This window comes from Oryzias latipes, chromosome 22 (assembly GCF_053564925.1).
Source record: "Oryzias latipes strain Hd-rR chromosome 22, Olatipes_Hd-rR_3.1".
NCBI lineage: Eukaryota > Metazoa > Chordata > Actinopteri > Beloniformes > Adrianichthyidae > Oryzias > Oryzias latipes.
Window position 1 is genome coordinate 20741638 of NC_136258.1, and position 23054 is coordinate 20764691.

At 37.4% G+C, this 23054-nt stretch overlaps 1 protein-coding gene across 3 annotated transcripts; it reads left to right on the forward strand.

The window, feature by feature from the left end:
- The first annotated feature begins 414 nt into the window (after positions 1–414).
- Positions 415–21882, forward strand: ppp2r5ca (protein phosphatase 2, regulatory subunit B', gamma a). Of its 3 annotated transcripts, XM_023951437.2 has the most exons (16): positions 415–456; positions 537–578; positions 1659–1809; positions 11618–11817; positions 14199–14309; positions 14448–14540; positions 14636–14766; positions 14849–14908; positions 15059–15167; positions 15413–15466; positions 15589–15759; positions 16079–16206; positions 18073–18174; positions 18305–18377; positions 19448–19564; positions 19888–21882. In XM_023951437.2, exons 1-16 carry the CDS (start codon positions 430–432, stop codon positions 20020–20022), a joined length of 1704 nt encoding a protein of 567 aa, XP_023807205.1. In that variant the 5' UTR covers positions 415–429; the 3' UTR covers positions 20023–21882. The 3 variants fall into 3 exon arrangements, with proteins under 3 accessions (XP_023807205.1, XP_023807207.1, XP_011488603.3); XM_023951439.2 differs by lacking the exons at positions 415–456; positions 537–578; positions 1659–1809 and adding an exon at positions 6251–6769; XM_011490301.4 differs by lacking the exons at positions 415–456; positions 537–578; positions 1659–1809; positions 19448–19564 and adding an exon at positions 6413–6769.
- The last annotated feature ends 1172 nt before the right edge of the window (positions 21883–23054 follow it).

Genomic DNA, 23054 nt, shown 5'->3' on the forward strand with positions numbered 1-23054 from the left:
TCCAAATAAATGCTGAAAATTTTAATGAATTCTTATATTAAAATTCTAGCGGTTTTCATATGAATTCTGGACATTTTTTAATAGCTCCCAAACCATGTGACTCAAAGAGATGAAACAAGCCAAATTGTGGCACTGACATCCCACTTTGTATTGCAATTATAGATGATGAACACTTTATATAGATTTTTTATGTGAAAATGTCACAGGTATTGAATTCTGGCCATTTTTTTTCAATGGCTCCTAAATCATGTTCACTTGGTAATTTGTTGACGGTCCCTAAGAGACACTGCTAAGGATCCGCGCAGGATGTCTGTCGAAGATCCAACCTAAAACTAACTTCACCGCGGTTCGTCCGTATGTAAACGTCTCAGACTGATCGAGAGAGTCTGTGGTCGCAGTTCCACCTCCGCTGGGGACTCACAGCTGAAGATGCCTCACAAGAGCAAAAACGAGAAGGTAACGTGGATTTAGTGGCATTTCTGTCTATTGCTTTTGGATTTCTGTCATTATGTTTTAATAATGTTTCGTTGAATTAGGAGAAATCGGTCAGATCTGGAGGTAAAAATGCAGATGATCAGGTAAGAGCTTGCAAAACTTTTTAAACTAGTTTAAAAAGGGATCTGTTACATAAAAGCAAAATTAAAAAATGTGTGATTATTTATCTTTATTAAAAAAACACAAGTTGCTCTAATTTTCAGTGGCCTGCAGGCTTTTATTTTAGTTTCAGATACAAGTTGTATTTTTATTATCCTTTTTCTAGTGCGACTTTAAATGTCATTTTCTGGATCTTTTTTTGTTGTTGTTGCTTTTTTAACAACTTCCATCCTTTTAATGCCTCATTTGACCTTTTTTGCATTTTTAATTGAAATATTGGTTAAAGTATGCATGCCACCTATCCTCTAAAAGCCCTTTAATGAATTTATTCCTGCTTTGACAACTTCATGTTCTGCTGAAACACATGTGACATGCTGGAGGATCTTATGACTTTCTTTTTTTTTGTAATATTGCACTCCATTGCTATTTCTAGCCAATCATGCTTTGTTTGGCCTCTGAGTACAATACTTAACATTGTCAAGTATTTTTATCCATCTTATCTATGGAGAACACTCAGGCTTTATTTAAAAAAATAATAATATAAACACAGCCGCAGTACTTAAGAAAAAAACAAATAAAATAATGATACAATTTTAAATTATGTCTTTGTTAAAATTGAGGAAAACAATTAAAATATATTAAACTTCAGACATATTTAATGTCAAATCAGGTTTTTTGTCCTTATTGTTAATCCAAACTCTTTCTGCCTTTAAGACAATCAAAGTGTGTGTCAATCAAAAGCATCCTCCATATTTTTCTATTCCTCCTAAATTAATTTATTCTGTCTGCTGAGATCCAATACAAAGAATAAAGCCAACAGATATGCTTCAACGGATGTGATCCGGTTGCTTGAATGACTGAAAATCACTTGATCTGATTCGGAAAAGGAACCTGACCCTTAAACACAACATCCCCCCCTCCTCTCTTCCTCTCTCTTTCATCCTTTTGCTCCCCTGAACCCTGCAGACTCCTTATCACACCTCTTCCTGGACCCCTTCCTTTAGGACTAAGAACTACACTGACCTGCCTTGCTTGTAACAGGAACCCCTTGTGCTGTCCTGCAGGGCTCCGGTAAGAAAGTGCCTCCCCCAGCTCAGCTGATGAGGGTGAAGCAGCCGGGGTCACACTCGGCTCTGAAGAGGGAAAAGAGGTTGAGCACCTCCACTTTCCCCCTCAGTGTTAACAGAGAGCTTCAGAAGCTGCCATCCCTCAGAGGTAAGCCCCCGCACGCTCAACCACCTTATTATCAGAAATTAAAATTGGTTTTCGTGCAGAAAAAAAGAATGGAATCATATTAACAAGTCACAGCTTTGGTGGATCCTCACAGTGCCATTTTTAAACCTTTAGATCTTTACTCTCTACATTATTTATTTTGATCTTTAATGCAAAGGATGTGCAATCAGTTGTCTCTTCATACCTGGGAGAAACTCCTCCTCCAACAAGCTCTCTGATGTACAGTTTTTCTGAGTCAGGCTGAGCTGAGGGCAGCGGTGGAATCTGGGCCATCCAGTAAGAAATGAAAAAAGAAACCCCATAAGACATGCAAGCCGGGAACTCGCTCGTGTTGATTAACAGTCAGGGACCAGCAAAACTGATAAAAACTAAACCAACGGGAAAGAAATGCTCTAAAAAATAGTTTACAAGTCTGAGGGACTGAATTAGCACCACTGATTCTTTTTCCTCAAAGAGACGAGGAGTTCTGAACATTTGCATTAATCTTTTATGGCTTCATTGTTTACACACAGCATTGCAGGCAGGATTTGCCTGAGTGACTTCCTGTAAACTATACCATGCTGTGCTTTGTAGTTTTATGAGAAGAGGCTGAGCAGGTATAGAAATAGCTGCAGGGACACATGTTTGCATTACTGTAATAACAACTCCATGACATTGAAAACTAACATCGATGAGGCCCCTTAGTGGTTGTTCATGACCTGCAAAATGAATAAAGTATGACATGCAGACTTTTGTATAGTTATAAGCTTTGTAATTTGGAATTGATTAATTGTAAGCATTCAACACAAAACATGCAAAATAAGACAAACAAAAGAGATGAAGTCGAAGAAGATGGGATAGGCAACTCCAGGCCTCAAGGGCCGGTGTGTCTGCAGGAGTTCCAGATAGGCTTGCCCTACTCATGAGTGATTACCTGGTTCTGGTGTGTCCGGCCAGTAAGAACAGGCCAGAGCAGGGTGTGTAGGAAAACATGCAGGATAGATAGATAGATAAATAGATAGATAGATAGATAGATAGATAGATAGATAGATAGATAGATAGATAGATAGATAGATAGATAGATAGATAGATAGATAGATAGATAGATAGATAGATAGATAGATAGATAGATAGATAGATAGATAGATAGATAGATAGATAGATAGATAGATAGATAGATAGATAGATAGATAGATAGATAGATAGATAGATAGATAGATAATCCCCCAAGGACAATTCAACTAAAACAAAATAATAATATATAATAATAGACAATAATAAAAAAAACATAAAAAATTAGCATGAAAAATTTCCCTTTTAAAAAGAAAAAGCTAAGATATGTGATACTCTTATCCTAATGAGCATTTTCAGGAGTTTGAATATAGCACTATAATAGAATCTAGTTTTGGATTAATACTTGTTTTATTATGTGGTGCAGATCATACATCTGTCTTCCCTTATGGTCCCACTCTCATCATCCTTTGATCTATTTTCAAAGCATTTCCAGTGGTCCTTTAATTATAATAATGCAGTTTTTATTTAAAAAAAAACATGGTTTTCAAGTACATAATTTCTGCACAGTGGTATTAAAATGGTTAATGGTGTGATTGACATTTTTGCTCCTGATTTACAGCAAATTGAATAAAGACATTCTCACAAATGCAATTTTAAACTTCATTTCCTAATATCTGTCCTCCACCATCAGAAAAATGCCACAAGAACATGGAAAACAAAAAAACAGTTTTATTGGAGTAAGTTATTTAAACAACTTCTGGCCACAGTTCGTGTACCTGAGAGGTAGGCTGAATGAAAACATATTTGTATGATTTAAAAAATGGACATGTGCTTGTAAATGGGTTTTTTTATCCCTAAAAAATATTTGCTTAGACAATTCTGGATCAGTTTGAATTCATTTGGTATTTTAGGGATAACTCTCAATGGAAGCAAGCTAAACCAAACTTAGGTCTTGTAGTGAGTCCTAATTTTAAACTTTTGCCGTGTAGAACTGCTTAAAACACAAAATGATATCTAAAGAGGGGAATAGGATGAGGTAAACTCCCTTCAAATCTGTCTTTAAAATCTTTAAACTATTCTGTTAGTGCAGAAAAGCTGCAGAGCCAACTCATCAATGGTTAGTCAGCAGTCTCCCCTTTTTTTAATTCTGTTTTTTCTTCTTTTTATGAAATCTGACCCCTAGAAATAAAAGACTCTTTTAATATGTTTCACACATACAGATTACAACTGAATGTTTCTTAAAAATCAAACAAAGCCTTTGTACATGTATTTTATATTAATGTACATAAATAAGAAAGAAATTAAGTTCAAAGACAGAATTCCTTTTGATTTGAAGCTCAGATTCATAACATACTATATATTTTTTAAAGCAAATTAAAACATTTATAAACAGGCATGACTTTATTTAGTTAGTTTTCTATATTATTAGATGTTTTATTGTCAAGTAACAGTTTTTGCCAACATCTCATTCTATTTGACTTGATGTTTGCGTTCTGTTAACCGGGTGCAGACAAAATGCTGTCAGTGGGACAACAATGCATGTTTGATGAGGAGGAGGATTAACCAGAATGTTCCGCCAGGTGTTGGTAAAAGATTTAGTGATGGGTTTGGATTTCAAGCCCAAGCGTGGTTCGCCTACGATTTGCTCCCCCCTGCTGGCTGAAAAGAGACGGTTATGTCACAGAAATAAAAGACTTCATTGATTTTAAAGCATATTTATTTTTATTTTTTCTTTAAAATACAATAGAGAAAAACAGTTAACGTAAAAGAGCATGCATCTTTTGTACTGTCTACAGCAGAAGGCAGGATTGTGTGTTGACTGCTGCTTAAAGGTTACAGGAAGGAATATGACCCAACAGAAAGAATTATTGATATTTTAATCATTTTTGCATGATGACTTGTTAGTACTGCATATTATCTAAGCACTGTGTGGTATTTATTTTGTCCCAATTTTGGCTTTAGACTAAAGGTGTTATATTAAGACAGATAAGAAACATTTACACAGGTAGAAAAAAAAACTCTCGAGCTTCTCACAATTATTCAGACTTTTAACGTGTAAACGGCTGTGTCCAGAACAAACTGCTGCAGGTTGTCATGACTATGGAATGGCATCTCTTTTAGAAAAGACTTTGGCCCCTCAGTGAGACTGAGAACTGTGATACACGCTCATTCTTCCGTTTCTCTTGTGTCCTCTTTACTATCTTGTTTCAAATTCTCTTCTTTGTTCGCCTGGCCTGTGATGCCCCCGTGGTTTTATCCCGTCTCTTTTATTATCTGACATAAAAGTGTGTTCCATTTATATGATACAATCATGATAATGCAACATTTAAAGACCCATTCCGATGAAAGTGGGATGTTTGGTTTTTAACATGTTCTTGTGGCATTTTCCTGTTGATGGAGGATATATTTAATGAAAATTATGTTTTAAAATTGATTTAAATGAGTATTTATATGTTTAAATGATTGTGAGCAGATGTAAAAAAAAAAAAAAAAGCTTGTAGGTGTCACGTAGAAGCTGCTACAGCAAGCCACAAGCTCCCTGATCTGCTCCATCCTGATGCATCCACTTGTAGACGACAACATCCGTATAAATCTTTGCTTTCCTGGAGCAGCATTTCGCTCAAAACAGTACAGCTGGATAATATTGCTTGATAAACTTAAGTCTTATGCAGCTCTAATATTGCTAGACATTTTTGTTGCACTGATAATGTTAGGTTAGGGCTATAAACTAGAGATGGATGATGGAAAATGAGGGTAGGCTTACTCCACGCCAACAGTCTAATGAACTACTGCTGCTCTGCAGTAACTATGTCCTGGAAAATGACACAGTTTTTATTTTCATTTTATTTTCCCTAAAAACGGTATCATTACAATTAAATGACCTGTGGAAACGCTTTTACAATAGACCAAAAGATAATCAGAGCGGGACTGTCAGACATTAGATATGCCTGCACTCAGCACTACATTTGTCACATTATTTATTAAGTAAATATTTTGCAGCAGGTTTGTAATTTTTATGCTGAATTTGTCAGATGATCCCTTTCAGAGAAAATGCCGCTTCCGCAGTACATGTGTGCATTTAAGCCCAGCTGATCACTTCCACTTCCTGTTTACTGGTACAGTATTGCTTTACTTGTAGACAATTCCACCCTAATGAAAATGGCTGCATGCAACTAATGCAAATTGCTTATAAAAATATAATAAAATAGACCCAGTGGAGTGAAAACCAAAAAATACACTTTTAATATATGTATGTATTTATTTAATTATTTATTAAATAATGGAAGAGGGTTAAAGCTCTTAAATTCTCTGTTCTTATTCGTACAATTTTTATTTTTTTTTAGTCTCCAAATCCAAAGATTTGAGGCGTTTATGACAGTTTTATTCATGGTCCCTTCATATAGCAAAAAATCCTCACGAAAGCCTCTACAGACTTAACTGAGGCCTCTGTAAGCGCACTTACGAGGTTACATCCAGCTGCTTATCCTAAATCAGATTACAGAGAGGTATCAGCTAATAGCAAAATTGAGGAAAAGATTTAGGACAATCTGATCCGAGATCTGTAGCGGGACCTGCCTCGCTGAGCGCCACCAGAGGCCAGAGAGTGGATAGAAGGAGCTCAAACGAAAATTCCAGTCCTGCCCTTCCCACTCGTTTTCATCTGACCAATCACGTCTCTCCTTCCTAGCAGTCTGTGCCCCTTTTCCTCCAATCAGCGGGCCCCCTGGTTGCTTACATCACTTACTAAGCCTGTTCCCTCCAGCAGCGGAGAGCTTCATTTTCTGATCAGCTTTTGTGTTAAAATGGAGGTTGGCCTCTCGCCCTGAGTCGATCTCCTTCCTGGCCAAGGTTTAAATGTTGAAATGCAATAAATCCGAAGAGAGGATGGTTGTGGACGCACCCAATTCCAACGGGCCTTTTCAACCGGTGGCTCTCTTGCACTTCAGAGGTATGTGGGGACAAAATATTCTTCCTGTGTTGTGCTAGCGAATTAGAGCGAAGTGGTTTCGCTCCTCTCCACCGGTAACTGCTGAATTAGTTCGCGTTCGGACGTTTACGGTCATATCGCTTTTTTCCCTTATATTGAAAACCGTATCGTTTTGTTTTATTAAATCGACATGCTCGCTCTGAGTCTAACGGCACGAAGCCGTGAGAGACGCAAGAGCTGTACAAGAAAAAAAAAATCTGGTTTTACTAGCTAACTGCTCGTTGCCCATCCCCCCGCCGAGCTAGTGATGTCAAAGGAAGTGAGCTCATAGCTAAGAGCTGGGTTTCTCCTCACTTCGTTTACATTTGCAACATTTTTGCACTGTATATGTTTACATTTTGATTTATTATTCTTATTACTATCTTATACACAAGATACGGATTCATAACAACCAATATTAGCTTGTGCACCCCTGGTTGCATCTAGCTAGCCTAGTAGCATCGTTGCTACAATGTAGTTGTCACACTAGTAGTGTGTTGGTAGAACAGGACTCCGGAATCTTCCCCTCTCAACAAAGCACTTATATCGTAATTTCAAAAAACAAAAAACCCCAAATTCATTCAATAGAACGTTGTGGATGCATCTGTCAGCAAATCCTGACATCCCACTTTTTCTCTACGCTGATCAGGAATATTTTAGGATTTTGGGGTTCTTCTTGTCTACAGAATTTTAGTATTGTTCCAAAGGGACATATTACGGTTGTTCTTGGGCTTCAGATCAGTATTAGGAACAACTATTGAGTTCAGTGTTTAGCTCTAAAGATACCAGCCTTGAGTGACAGCGGTGGTGACTAACAATTACATTGGTGTGTTTGCTTTAGCATGTTCAAACAAGCCCCTCCACCACCACTAACATAATCTCAAGATTTCAGATGTGTAGATCAAAATATCATCAAGCTTCAATTTATTAAATCATTTTAATTTCTTAGATAGTTTTTAATCTATAGTTTAGATAAAGAGTTTATGTTTAAATTAAACTTGGATTTTTACCAGTGAGACTAGAGTTTTTGTGGTCCAAAATATGCGTGTCTATATTTTTCGTTTGACATTTATGCATCATTGTTTCATTGAAACCAAATGTCTGTTTTGAAACAGGCGTACAGACTAGGCCTGCAAAAATAAACAATAATGCATTGTTATTGTGATATCTATAAGGGTATTGCAAAAGACAGCGTAAACTGTGATATATGTTCTTCCTAAATGTATTTACACATGCTCCTGACATCTGTTTATTTATCACAAGTCAAATTGTCAGTGGGAGATCACCAATATCGCACAATGCATGTTTTCCTCATATCATGCAGCTTTATACCAGACTGCATGTAAATGGTCTTGTTGCGTGCAATGTACTTCTTTTTAATGCTAAACTTTTGGAAACACGGGAATAAATGTCCTTCACATTCTGAATTTGTTAATATTCTGATAGTGAAACAAGGAAAAATAAAAACAAGGAACATTGTGTCCATCAGATGTAGCTCACATACAATTAATTCTGTGACACATTGTCTCTGCAGAGCTATAAATAGTGCGCTGTCAATATTTGCATTGATCATTAGCGTACCCTCGATAAAGCAGGTTGCCAGTCTAGTTCTGGTTTCAGGCCTGCACTCTTTCACCTAACCTCTTTTTTTTTGAAGGGAAAACTAAAGACGGCAGTTCCAACGTGACCAGTTATTTATTATTTGTTTTGAACAGGGGGGACATTAAGATAAATCTTTTTCTTTGTTCTCCGCAAGACATGGTGTGCTTGTGTGAGGGAGTGCAGGCTTGTTTCTCACCCGAGGCTTCTATGAATTACATTTATAGAAGTCACATTGTGCAAAACATCAATTTCGGGATCCCAACAGTGGGCTTTTTATTTGTTGCACAACAAGCCACAGAGTATTTTAGGAGTACAGAAAGTTTGTAACGCAGACAGACAGCCTTATGTAACAGGAGCAAGTTAAGTCGGACTCTGTCAGAGGTGCAGGGCATGATACCACATTCCCGCTCAGCTGTAAGCCCTCTTTGCAACCAGGAAGAAATGTGTGTGTGTGTGTGTGCTGCAACTTAACACTAACACTTGATTTATTAAGCTTGAACATTTTTACGGAGGACTCTTGTTGAACAAGTGTGTCATCAGCTCGGATGCCAAGTCTTCCTTGACTTTGTGGATAATAGAAGGCTTACTTTTTCTTAGGAATTCCCTGCCTCAAACTGTCATCAAGATAAATTTGCTAAGACCAAACTGACACTGCACAAGCGTATGTGTGTGTCTGAGCCAAGTCTCCATTATGTCTGAGCAGGAGATCTATCCTCTTACCTCAATTCTGCTTTGTTGCAGGAATGTCGTGTGTGTGTACGTGCATGCACGTGTGCGTTTGTACACCCTACTTTTGTGCACCTTGGGCTTTGGCGCTTTCTGTACATTCTCTAGAATGAGGGCATGACTGAGTAGGTTTAGCTGCCTTGTACTTACTCCAAACTGTATTTTGTTTCCCTTCTTCATGTTCTAAGTTGCTGGAATTTCTTTTTTTTATTAAGTTTATTAAGGGTTAGGGTTAGTCAACTATTTATAAAGCTACATTTGTTGTTGCATTTGTTTTGATTTTCAATTCAACTGGGTTGTTTGCTAAATAACAGGTTGTATGAATCCCTGGCATCTTCGATGAGCATGAATGGGGGCCCCCTGATCTCCGGTGAATTTTCCGTGCAGTTTACTGATATGCCTCAGTTCACCCACGTCAGCAAGAGAGAGAGCCTCTGCTCTTTTCTTGATTGATTTATTGTTGCACCTGAAAAACAAATTGCTTCCCCTTTTTTGGTTCTCATAACAATGTCCGTCTGCAAACATTCCAGGTTTCAGCAGCTGAGCTTGTTAACCAACTGATATGAAAATATTTGCATCATTTCAACGATAACACAAATCGAAAAAGTTGTCATTTTCTGTAAAACTTATGTCGCACTTTTCTTCTCAACAATCCAATTTGTATTTTTACTTGCTTGCAATCAGTTCCATTCAAAATGTATGTTGAATTAAAAAAAATACATTATATGCAACTGGTGCTTTGTACCAATGGATGAATAGTTTTCTAGAACAATGAAATAGTATATAAAGTTTTGCTCTCTATTGATGGCCGCAATGTCGTCTGGTATTAAACTCTTTCAGCGCTTTTTTTTGTTAAGCCTGTTGTTTTTTTAAAAAGGTTTTTAACTTATGCTTGTAAGTTAACCAAATCCAACGTATTTCAATTCATTTGTTGTGATATCGGTCATTTTAGTATAAAAATTAAGTGAGTTTTTCAGATTTTGTGTGGCTTTAGACTATTAGACAAATTCTGACTTGCCAAAAATAGGATTTTCTCCAAATGAGTCTTGTGTGTTCAGATAGATCAGTGCAAAGAATTTGTTTAAGAAATCTGGCTATTTGCCCGTTTAGAACAGTAGTTGGCTTACCTCTAGTTTAATCAGTTCAGTTGAGTTTTTTCCTGTGAATTTGCTGTTTTAAATTGCCTGTCAATCTGCATCTGAAAACTCTTAAGTTGTTGTTTAAACTGTATTTCTGATTTGCAAGTTCTGTACTTGTGATGGGGTTTCAGAGCGTCTTAACGCATGTTTGATCTGTAAATGTTGAGTTAATGAACAAATAGGCAAACTAGAACTCTTATTATTGAGGGATTTTTTTTCTTTTTTTTATAATTCTTTGACAATTATTTATTTTTTTCTTTTGGATGGAGTTGTTTATTCTTAATTATTGTTTTTGAGAGCAAGACTGCTAGAGTTTTTTTCTAACAACCACTCAGAAAATTATGGAAAAATATTCACTCTGACCTAAAGTGCACAAGATGCATCAAAAACTTTGACTGTATATCAAAACTGGACTGAAAGACTTTTCCCCCTTCAAGCAGCCAAAATCTCATAGACCTCTGTTGAGAAATAAACAGCTATTACTTAGTCATTATAGATGGTACAGTCACCATTCCTGTTCTGCTACCGTTTTTAACATGTTCTTGCTAATGCTACATTTTTTCATGGTATTTTTTCTTCATTGCTAGTTATTCAAGTTAGAAGCTAACCGATCAGGTGCTTCAATAAAAGTATGTGATCTCACGTTGAATGTTCAAAACGTTTGACAGATTTCTTGTAGCCTAGTTTCAAGTGGCGGCTGTGTGGACTTCCAAACAAGCTCATTCCTGATTGGCTAGAGTCGTTGACATAGAAATGATGACTCATACCGACTCCAACCAATCACTGCTTACTGACGACGTCTGTACTGTGAGAAATGGCGACTGAATTGACTTCTTTTTCTATTGGTGACATCACGCTCACTCGGTCCAGGTCTTATATACAGTCACTGGTCTCAAACTGCATACTGTAATAATGATGGTGTTCTTGTTTGTGACTGCACAACAGGATCAAGTGAGAGTTTTTTTTTGTCCAGTAAATTCCAATCAACAATCTCTTTCATTGTGATGTCAGAGGCGTCTTTGCTTGTCCTCATGATCATTTTAACCAGGCGAAGGTTTAAGTTTAACGTTCTGTCAGTCTTCTTTATCCTTTATATGATTTGTTTACATAGTTGGCCACTAGATGCAGAGATAAATGTCATCCGTCTGTGTTATCTACGTGGACACATTTGTAGTATTCATGTTATTTCTGTTTCTGTTTCTGTTCTAGTTTTTTTTGCACCTTGTTGTGTTTGAAATTGTGTGTGAGAAATCTTTTCCTAAATTCTCAGCTGCCATGTCACGGCTTCTTTCAGTTGTCCCTTTCTTCGTCTTAGTTCCTTCACTTTTAACTGACCTCACATTTTCCCACTCTTTTTGTCTAGATGTGGCCCCTGCGGAACAAGAGAAGCTCTTCATCCAGAAGCTGCGGCAGTGCTGCGTTCTCTTTGACTTCCTTTCCGACCCTTTGAGTGACCTGAAATGGAAGGAAGTGAAGCGAGCGGCCCTGAGCGAAATGGTTGAGTACATCACCCACAACAGGAATGTCATCACAGAACCCATCTACCCTGAGGTCGTGCACATGGTCAGTAAAGCAGGAGGGACTTTAAAGTTTGCTGTTAAGCTGAAAGAGATGGTTGGGAATGTTTGGACATTTATGGAGGGGTCTAAAACATTTGGCAGAGAAATAGAAAATGAGCAGAGTTATGGTCAAATGCTTTAGTCTACCCTTCTATAAATTCCATCTCACAATACTTCTCTTTTTTTGAATTATGTCTAACTTGAGATACAGGTGTAACTAATCTGATTTGCTTTGTTTAAATGTTTATATTTAATTTAATTTACGATTACTTTTTTTTCACATGGGTGGAAAGTGATTCAAAAACCATTTTCTATTCTCTGAAACTGGATTTTCAAATACAATGACTTATTTTTCAGAGATATTAATTGTTTCTTGCTTCAGATGTCAGTTTGTCAGACGTAAGTTTTGCTTATAGTCTGTGTTAAAAAAAAAAAAAGTTCTGCAGTTGGTTGTTAATGCTTCATGTGTGTCACATCAACAGTAAATGCTCTGCTTAGCTTTGATGGACCGTCATGCATATTTTCAGTAAGTGTGAGCGTGTTGCAGCCTGCAGCATCCATCAATGATCATTTGGTGCTTTATGTTCCCGCTAATCAGCTTGTCTTTAACATCACAGGCTGAATTTGGATCATCTCACCGATTTAGTGTCTTTATAGTGTGTAGAAGGTAGGGCTGCACGATATGAGGAAAACTAGCGATATGCTATATTAGTGATCAATATTGCAATGACGATATAACTTGCGATACATGAACAAATAGCAAACCAACCAAAAACATCAATTCCATTTCACTGGTAGTTTATTTTAAGTAAGAGTCGACCTACCGGCTTCTTTAATTAATCGAATGAAACTAGTCTACATGGGCTGCGAACATCTAACATAAAAGGGCTTCATCCGATTGGTCAAATGCAGAAATGGAATTATTTGCTTAGCTAAATACTTCAAGCTGCTATGAGATTGTTTTAGCACATTTAAAGTAACCATTCGTTGCAATATACATATTGCACAGCTTGATATCACGATAACAATAAATTTGCGATTTGTTGTGCAGGGCTAGTAGAAGGTAGACTTCACTTTCTGGATTTTAAAGTTAAAGGTTTGGTGTTACCTCTTGGCTTTTGTCTGTTTAGTTTAGTTTAATAATTAACTTTTGAATTCTATGACTTTATGTTCTTTATGATTCATGTTTATTACACAACTACCGGTTTGAAGCCCATTGAGATGCCTATTGTTGTAATACTGGGCTATATGAATAAAATTGAATTGAATTTGTTGAAGAATAGAGAAATACCTTATTTCCGCTGAGCGGTCCGGTCCGGTCCAGTCTGGTATTTTTAGTGTTTTCATTATAGAATGGACCCACAGAGCCAGCCGAACCGTTCCAATATCTGGGCCATGGAAAAATGGAACGGACCGGTTAGAGCGTAGCTACTGTTTAGACCTGTTGATTTGGCTGAATTATGACAAAAGAAAGCAGCTGTATTCGTCTTTGCAGCCTACAATCTTCTTTCGATCAACATTCAATGCTTTTTATATGTGAAGTTTCAAAAGCCAAGCAGGAAAAATGAGATGCTGGGCGACCTCCTTTGTTGTTGCACCGTGACGTGTAAACACTCACCTGAATTACTTGGACCATTCCAAACCGGACCGAATTGAACCACTCAGTGGAAACGAGGCTAATGTGTACTAAGTTTACCATGAAATCTTCACGTTATTCATTTTGCTTGAAAAAAAAGTCTCAGAAAAATACAAGGTAGTGCTTTATTTTTTAACAGCTGCAGGCACTACTTCTATTTTTGGAAGGACGTTTAGAAATAAACACTAGTGCTGGACCTGTGTAATTACTGTATTAGGTTTGCAGACAGATTTATTTATGGGAAAATTCGCTTCTAACAGAAGACTAATAAAGTTTTGCTTAATGTTAAAACTGTTGGTCAAAGTCAGACAAAACTTGTTTTGGAATGAAATTTTGAACCAAATTTGAACAAATCAAATGTTAAATTTATGAACCAAAACTGAAGGATTCAAATCTTTTAAGAGTGGTATCTATACTGGAGGAAATTACTGTGAGAACTCTGGATCTAATGGGTGGTCATGTAATGAGTTAAATATTGAATCAAGACCCAGCTTATGCTGGATATCTACCTTATACTTTTTCATTCCACACAAGGCTCACTGTGTTTTCGTCGGCCACCTGCACCGTCTCATGATTTGCCTGGCAGGGAACAGCTGCCCACAAAGGAGTCAGTTGACACTGAGACATTGGAAACACTAGACACGTGCATAAATCCTTGAAGAGTCCTTTTGCAAGAGAAAAAAAAAATGTTGACCTTTCACCTATAAAGAAAAGATGACTAAGATCCAGCATGATGGTGTGTCTTTCAGTTTGCTGTGAACATGTTCAGGACGTTGCCTCCTTCATCCAACCCCACCGGAGCAGAGTTTGATCCTGAGGAAGATGAGCCAACGCTCGAAGCGGCCTGGCCCCACCTCCAGGTTAATGATTAGCCACTTGCAGCACTGTACAACTATGAAGAACAAAAGATTTTATTCATATCTCTTGATTAAATAATTACAAAAACTCTTTTTCCATCCACTCTGCTGTCTAAGTTCCTCTGTTTTTCTCTGTTCCAGCTCGTCTATGAATTTTTTCTTAGGTTTTTAGAAGCGCCCGATTTCCAGCCAAACATAGCGAAGAAGTACATCGATCAGAAATTTGTTATGCAGGTACTTGTCCTTTCAAAGCCTTCAAGCATCCATCTCTTTTTCTGCATTTGCATGTGAGAAGATCTTAAAACATCTTCACTTTTGATGCCTTGCAGCTTCTAGAACTATTTGACAGCGAGGATCCTCGAGAGAGGGACTTCCTGAAAACCACTCTCCATAGGATCTATGGGAAGTTTCTGGGACTGAGAGCGTATATCAGAAAACAGATCAATAACATTTTCTATAGGTTAGTGCTCGTCTCGGTGTTTGGCAACAAAATAGTCATTCAGGTCAGTTTATTTTCACTCAACAAGACTCTGTTTTCTCAGATTTATATATGAGACGGAGCACCATAATGGAATAGCTGAACTACTAGAAATACTTGGGAGGTAAGAGATTTTAAGGTTTTCAATGAACTGTGGAAGCTCCTCTGACGTGCGGGATTTAGTCATTTATTTACCAGTTCTGAACTGTGAAATCTCACTAAATACGAGTGACATCGATTGCATTTTTCAAATAATTACTTCTGTGTGTTCCAGTATAATCAACGGATTTGCCTTACCACTAAAAGAGGAGCACAAGATTTTCCTGTTAAAAGTTTTATTGCCTCTGCACAAAGTCAAATCACTCAGTGTCTACCACCCACAGGTATGGCTTCTGTTTTATACTTCCAGCCGATCTTTTTGAGATTTCGTGTTTGGCGTTGCTGAAAAGTGCAGCTTGGAAATGGCTCGCAGCAGTTTCACATGAGAGGTCGCCTTAGTGCTGCCTCACTTTCAAGCTGCAGAAAAAAAAGCATGTTTAAGCTCGTCCTCAGCTTTGATTTTTGCATTTTTATGTTGATTTTCAGATGTTTTGCCCCTTTACTGATTGAATGTGGTGCTTTTTTGCAGCTGGCCTACTGCGTCGTGCAGTTTTTAGAAAAAGACAGTACTCTAACAGAACCGGTATGTCCTCATTTAAAAACAAAACAAAAAAAAAACTCTTCTTTTTTTTGTTTGTGCATGTGCTATGTGCTTTTTCCCCACATAATAAGAACCATCCTACCTATTCCTGGTCATCCCAACAGGTCGTGATGGCTTTACTAAAGTACTGGCCAAAGACTCACAGTCCCAAGGAGGTGATGTTTCTTAATGAGCTGGAGGAGATCCTGGACGTCATCGAGCCCTCAGAGTTTGTGAAGGTGCAGGAGCCTCTCTTCAGACAGCTGGCAAAGTGTGTGTCCAGTCCACACTTCCAGGTACACCCCCGGACGATCAGACGAGCTTCAGCTGGGAAATCTGTGTTTTCCTGTTCAGGATATTTTGAGATTTTGTGCTTAAATTAGATATGTACTCACTGCATTTACATTTCCTGGCCCCTCCAGAACTATAGAAAGGTGAGAATGGTGTAAAAAAAACGATCTCATCTTTTTGGTTTACTATATATATCTTGAAGCACCTTTATTGATTTTAGGCATCTGTTGAAAAGCTAACATTTTCATTACAATTTGTTTATTTTTATAATTAATAGAAAAGTAAACCAAAGTTGTATCTCATTTATTTGTCTGACTTCTTTAGGTGGCAGAACGAGCTTTGTATTACTGGAACAACGAGTACATCATGAGCCTCATCAGCGACAACGCAGCAAAGATTCTGCCCATAATGTTTCCCGCTCTGTACCGCAACTCAAAGACGCACTGGAACAAGTGAGTCCTTTCTGCACGCCCTCTGTGTGGACGTCCACCAAAGTTTACTCCACACTTGACCTTGAACGTCACACCTCTTTGACACAATGCGACAAAATACTTCACATGGTGTTTTCAAGGGTGTGTTTCTCACGTTTAACAGCCTGCGAGGTCTTTCGTCAGAGCATGCAAGGCTGCTCAGAACGACACTGAATAAATATTAAGCAAGTGCAGCGGCCTCTCATTTATCACGGGAGTTGCGTCCTAAAGTGAAATCTGCAAAGTAGTATTCTTTAATTTTTATAGCGATCCAACCGACCACAAAACTTAAGGTTTGGATCTTGCTATGGTTTTAGAGAGGCGGATCAGATCAGTAAAAAGTGGGGAAAAAAAACCAACAGGACGAAATAACAATAAAAGCTTACAGTTTATCTTTTAAAAAGCTTTAAAACGTGTACATGTAATAAAACCGTATACTTCAAAGCACACACACACATTTATAAACATATAAAATATATATCACTTCAAAACTTTTTCTCATGGAGGCCTAATTATAATAAACAAAACTCTTAATGATATATTTGAACTCAAGATATTCATATAAATAAAATACTACTCAAGGGGTTGTGTCCAAATTCCTTCTCTACTCACTATATAGTGCATTCTCCATTTGGAAGTGCTGTCCGAATCTACAATTCCAAAATCAAGTGCCCTTGAAACTTCCCAGAAGTCTCTGCGACAAACCAGTGTGCATGGCTGCTCACTAGATTAGTGAATATAGACCACAATGCATTGCATCCGAACAACTTTTGCCAAAAAATGTATTTTAAAAAAAAAACTATCAATGTTTTTATCTTCAAAAGAGAGTGGACTCATAAATGATCATTGCAAAGCGCTCATATCAGTTAGATTTTAATTTCGTGAAATCGATGACATCATATTTGCCGTTTTAAAATAAGGAAACAAAAAAAGTAGTGAGCATGGTGTGCTAATTACTTTTAAAATCCAGAGCACTACATAGTCCCGCACTATATAGTTTTTTTTAGGGGTTAGGGTGGGAGTTCAGACATAGCAAAGATGCTTGTATATATAAAAACAAAGTGCATTATGGGGCATTGCATTAAAAAAAAAAAAAGTAAAGCAAGCCTGAATTTATAACTTTATATTCTTTCACTGTGTCCCCCGCTGCTATATGACTCCCACTGGAGACAGACGGAGCAGCGTCTTTTTCCTGCGTCAGTGCCATGACAGCAAGTCTTCAGACTGGGTCACAGACACAGACGTACAGTTGAAAGCCGCTATCATTCAGGCGCATCTCCTCCAAGTCTTCCACATAGTGATGAGATCGGGAAACGCGTTTGACTGTAGCTCCTCCCACACGCAGCAGCAGCAGCAGGTCTATGAACACAGTTTTGGACTTTGACACATGTCAAAAAAAAAGTGGCCAATTTAAATTTGACGCGCTAATCATGTTTGACGTGAATTAAAAGAGTAAAGTGCTCTGACCTTTCTCTCTTTTTCTAAACTCTCAAAATTAAAACCTTCATATTAAAATAAGTCTGGTATTATAGAATGAAAACAATGAACTCATTGGGATACAAATGTATGGGCATTTGGCAAACTGTGGGACTCTGTACGGAGATTGATTGACAATGGTCTACAGCCAATCATGACATGATATTAAAAAATGCATTGAAAAATAATCATCGAAAAGTGAACCGTGATTTAGCAAAGGACAAATGTGTTAAAAATGAATATAACATTTTTAGCTGCATAGCTTTTTAAAGATTCCACTTGGATTTTGTTTGTTGGACTAAACTGGTCAACGTTTCTCATGGTTTCTCAATACATTATATCTCATAATATATTATGTATTCTTTTTGACAGGACCATCCACGGCCTCATCTACAACGCTCTGAAGCTTTTCATGGAGATGAATCAGAAACTCTTTGATGATTGCACACAGCAGTTTAGGGCAGAAAAAAACAAGTACGGCTCCTCTTCATTCTCTGTAATTGTTGTATTAAATCAATCGGCCGCATCTCTTCAGTTAAAATGCTTCGCAGGACGTCAAATGAGTTGAAAAGGAAAATAAGCAAAGTTTGGTTTTGTTCAACAGAGAAAAAGCTAAATCAAAGGAACGCGAAGAAGCTTGGATGAAGATCGAGAACCTCGCTAAATCAAACCCACAGGTAAGCCGAGGAACACTTTTACCCATCTCTTTGTGTAATTGAAGTATTTTACCGTGTACACAAATGTACTCCTTCTTAAAGTAGAGCATTTCTTTCCTTACATTTTAAGACATGTAAATAAAATAATAGTGTTATAAATATGTAACCACACAAAAATGTCAGAAAAATACATTTGGTTTTTCTTAATTACCAGTGGGGACCAACATTAGAAAAAAGAAGCGTCCACAAAGTAGCACACTAATGTGAATAACAAAGAGTCTTTAACACAGTGCAGAGAAATCTTGCAGGCTTCTGGTCAGTACACGCTCTGGCGGTTCTAAACCCTTCAAAGCGTTTCAGGCGGTGTGAGCGTTTGCGTTCTCAACATTCACACTTGTCTCACGTGCAAAAGTAAAAAAAGAAAATGAAACAGAAAATGATCTCAAACTCACATTTTATTAAATGAGGTAAACTTCCCAATCGTAATCCATTCTGGCATTTAGTGACGTTCTGATGTAAATTATATATTTGTATATAAATTCATAAACATGGATACACAGTGGCTCTTTTTTACATTAGAAAATGTAATTTAACTAATTTTAGTTGTTTATAATCTTGTTGAAACATCACAATCTGTAGTTAATATATATATATATATATATATATATATATATATATATATATATATATATATATATATATATATATATATATATATATATATCGTCATTCAGTAAAAGTTAAACACAAAACTTGAAAATCCAATTATTTGCAAATATTTCAAACGCGAATTTTCACGATTTATGATAACTCTTGGTCTGTTTTGAACTCATCCCAGAAGATGCAACAAATGACCCAAAAGCCTTAATAAAAATGGAAAATGTCGATTTTGAGAGAACCCGTTTTTATCATCCATCACGTATGATCCCGAAATGTTTGGTTAAAGTTCAGCTTCCCGACTGCAAATAATCAGAAGAACAAAACATTTGTCTGACTTCCTCCTTGCATGCATGCAACTGAAAGTTTCTTCTCCACCTTCTTTCCCCATTTTCCTTTTTGTTGTTGTTTTCTTTCTTTTTTTTCAAACATAGTTCTTTGTATATGTTGATTCCTCTGACCTCAATAGTCCTGTAGCAATGGAGACGGATGTCCCTTTGATAGAAGATGTTCAGAGGTTAAAAAAGACAGTTGAGGAGGGCGCAACTCAGGTAAACCTGACTTTCTCTCTGTCTTGGCTTCCTTTTGCATTGGCGCTTTTGTGTTTGACAGTAAAACATGCCGATTACATACATTTGCTGTTACTTTAGTCTCAATCCTAATTCAATAATTATATTTAAATGAGCAAACCAGCCCAAATTTTCCTTCATTTCCTCTTTATTTTAAACTACTTCCTGTTGCACATGGCTGTAAAAGCTTTTTTTTTTTTTTTTTACCAGTCGATTATATAAGTCTTGTCTGCAGTTCAGTTTTTGTGTATCTTATGCTACACAGCTAGAAGTGATTGGTTCCCCTTTTGCTTTCTGTCCTGCAGCCGCAGCATGAGCAGCGGAAAGAGCGGGCGATGGTGCGGCGCAAGTCTGAGTTGCCTCAGGATATTTACACCACAAAAGCCTTGGAGTCCCACCGCAGAGCTGAAGAAATGTTAAACACCCACGACGGGCTCTAGGTCCCCTCCACCAAAAAAAACTGCCCCTCTTAGGCTCTACGGCAATAGGACATCTTTGCCCTGTGCTTCAAAATACCAGGCTGGGCTTTCCATCCTTCTTCCCACCTCCAGTTGTCCTAGAATTCTTAGTTCTTGTTCATTCCTGCAGGAAACATGTCTGAAGCTCCTTTTGATTTTTCTGCATTCTCAGGTTCTTTTTAGTCGGCGATGAGTGTGTCTGTGTGTCTTTGCAACATACTGTGTCATTATTTATTCTATTCCTCGAATCTCCATCGCTCCTGCTTTTCTCCTGCGATCTGAGGGTCCAGACAGCACAACACTGGTTCTTTAGTCATACCAGCATGTTCTCAAACAAACTGAACGCAGGAACCTTAACATAGGAACTGTTTGATTCACCGTCTATGGATCGTTACTTGGTGTTGTCTGGGTTTCTATCAAAGGGAACATGAAAGACCCAGTTTTTGAAAATGCTTGTTAGCCGTTTGCTTTATTCTCTCAATGCCAAGACCTGCTTTATGATTAGATTTTTTCTTTCTTGGTGGCTCTTAAAATGCACATCTGCCTTTTTTTCTTTTTTCCCCCCATCTTTTTGTCTTCACCTGAAGACCAAATTGGGGGCCTGTCACTAGCCTTGCAATGTCCAGGGAAAATGGCGAGGAAAGGTCAAAGTGTCCCGTGGAAGCGTAGACTCTTTCCATGTTTTGTTGTGCCATACGCCGCTTCCTTATGTTTGTTTTACAGCAATATCTGAAAAGCAGAGCAGTGGCAGTTCAAACAATGGTACTTCCTAAACTTGGTGGTCTAAAAACAAAGCTCATCATTTAGTTTAACGTTTGCTCGGGACTGGGAGCAGCGCAGTGAGGTGTTCTGGGTAATGAGCCAGGTTTAGACACAGCCACAGATGAGACGGGAGATCTCTGACCCGACACTGTGTTTAGTGAAGCTACATCACTTCTGTTGCATCTTCTCTTTGCTTTTTTGGTTACATGGTTACATTTGTAGTTACTGAACGGTTTAAAATCTGATCAAGGTGAGATTTTAAACAGAAAACAAGTCGAACAACATTCAGTTTTTCAAAAGGTTTTTCACTTTAACTAAAAAATACAAATACTTTTTCCACTAAGTACCATTGTGTGAACCGAGGAAGTTTGCCAGATTTCTTGAACTATCACATGTTGTATTTCTTTGTCGTCAGTGGAAGTTAAAAGCATGAATGCCATGTTTTGATTTATTTTCTTTCCTTTGTTTTTTTGCTTTTGTTTTTTTTCTTTTGGCCATTTAAAACAACCAGTTTGAAACCACTGGGCAGAAAATGGCTACAAAAAAAATGCCATAATGCTGAAAATAAAGACATCGTGACTTGGCTTGTTAACTGTATTAATACTGTATTTGCTTGAACGCAGAAAAAGAAAAAAAAGAGTAAAAAAAGGATGTAAATTTTAAAAATCCCATGTTAAACATGTACCTTTTATCCTGGAGGAATGCCATTCACCAAGCCGATTCTTCTCGTCAAGATCATCGCATTTATAAAAACAGTCCTGCTTGCTAGGAGAGAGAATATATTTTAATTTTACGAGTCTGAGATGTTAGAAGTTTCCTTTTAGAGTTGAGAAGTCATTTATGATAATAAGAGATGATTAAAAAAATAATTGGTGGCTTGTTCTTTGCAGGTCTTTTAATTTTAACAAATAATTTCCACAACATGTTAACTTAAAGTGTCCTTTTTGTATGTGACCTGTATTATATGGTTCATTTAATATTGTACATATGATTTAACTTGTTTCATGTAGTGATTATATATCTAGTTTAATTTTGTAAAAAGTGTTCCTCTGTACAGAATAAACTTCAATAGCAAGTTAAGCTCAGTTTGTCTTCTAGTTTCTCTGATTAAGTAAAGTATGACACATGTATTTTTAATTTAAAAGCAGATTTCTTTTTATTTGAAACAGTCAAAATGTATTTAAATCTACTCAAATCTGACATTTCTAGTACATTTTTGTTGAACAGAACAGTAGAAGCCTGGGTAGAAAAAAAAAGATTTTTACTTTGGTTTATGTTTTTAATTGTCATAGAGATTTCTGCCTTTGTCAACAATGATTTGCTGTGGGTTGTGGGAAAACCTTCTCCGACTGTCTCAGCTACAGCTGCAGAACTTTCCAAACCTTAATGTTTAACAGCGGGGACGATCAAAAGGTTAAAGTTATGATGAAAAGGTTTTAATCTTTAAGTAGTATTTCGGCTTTTGAAAAGTCCAGACATGGGTGCATCAATCGGACTCTGATGGACTTTGATCTTCAGATAGTTTGGGACCACGAGGGGGCGCAAAATGACTGGTTTCTTTTGTTTAGGGAGGTTTGTCTTCAGTCCTGCAGATCTTCTAATTTATGAATATTTTCCAGCTGCTTTTACAAAAGCAGATTTGATGTGGTCTTCTAGCTTTTACTCGACTGCTTCTCTGATTTTCTTTGGAAACCTCTTTCCGAAGTCCATGTTTGGTGTGGTGCACAACACATCCGACAGCACAGCGAGCCTTTAAAAAAACTGACTAAAAATCTTAAGATCTGTGATGCTACTTTTTTACCTGTTTTAATCATTCTGTTGAACAGAAATTCAAAATCAGTGTCGGTTTCTTCTACATCCGTATTCGAGGCCCCATCATTTGTCCAGGACCTTTGAGAAACGATGTGAAAACAGAGCAAAAGAGATTACATGTTTACAGCCAGAAATCCATCCATTTTCCATAAACTGCTTGATCCCTTTTTGGGGTCATAGGTTGCTGGATTCTATCCCACCGACGGTTGGACGAGGTGCATCCCGGACAGGTGCGTCCAGAAATGCAAATGCTCCATAACAAAACTATTCTCCTCAGGTTGGGGATGGTCTTAACCCTGCCCCGTTTTGGAATTGGGGCCTGTGTTAATGTAATGTAATATCTTCATTTTAAACATACTTCCAGATCCATAGTTCAAATAAAAAATATCTATAAACAGTTGGTTCATGATTTAGCACTAAGCTGCTTTTCGACACTAGAG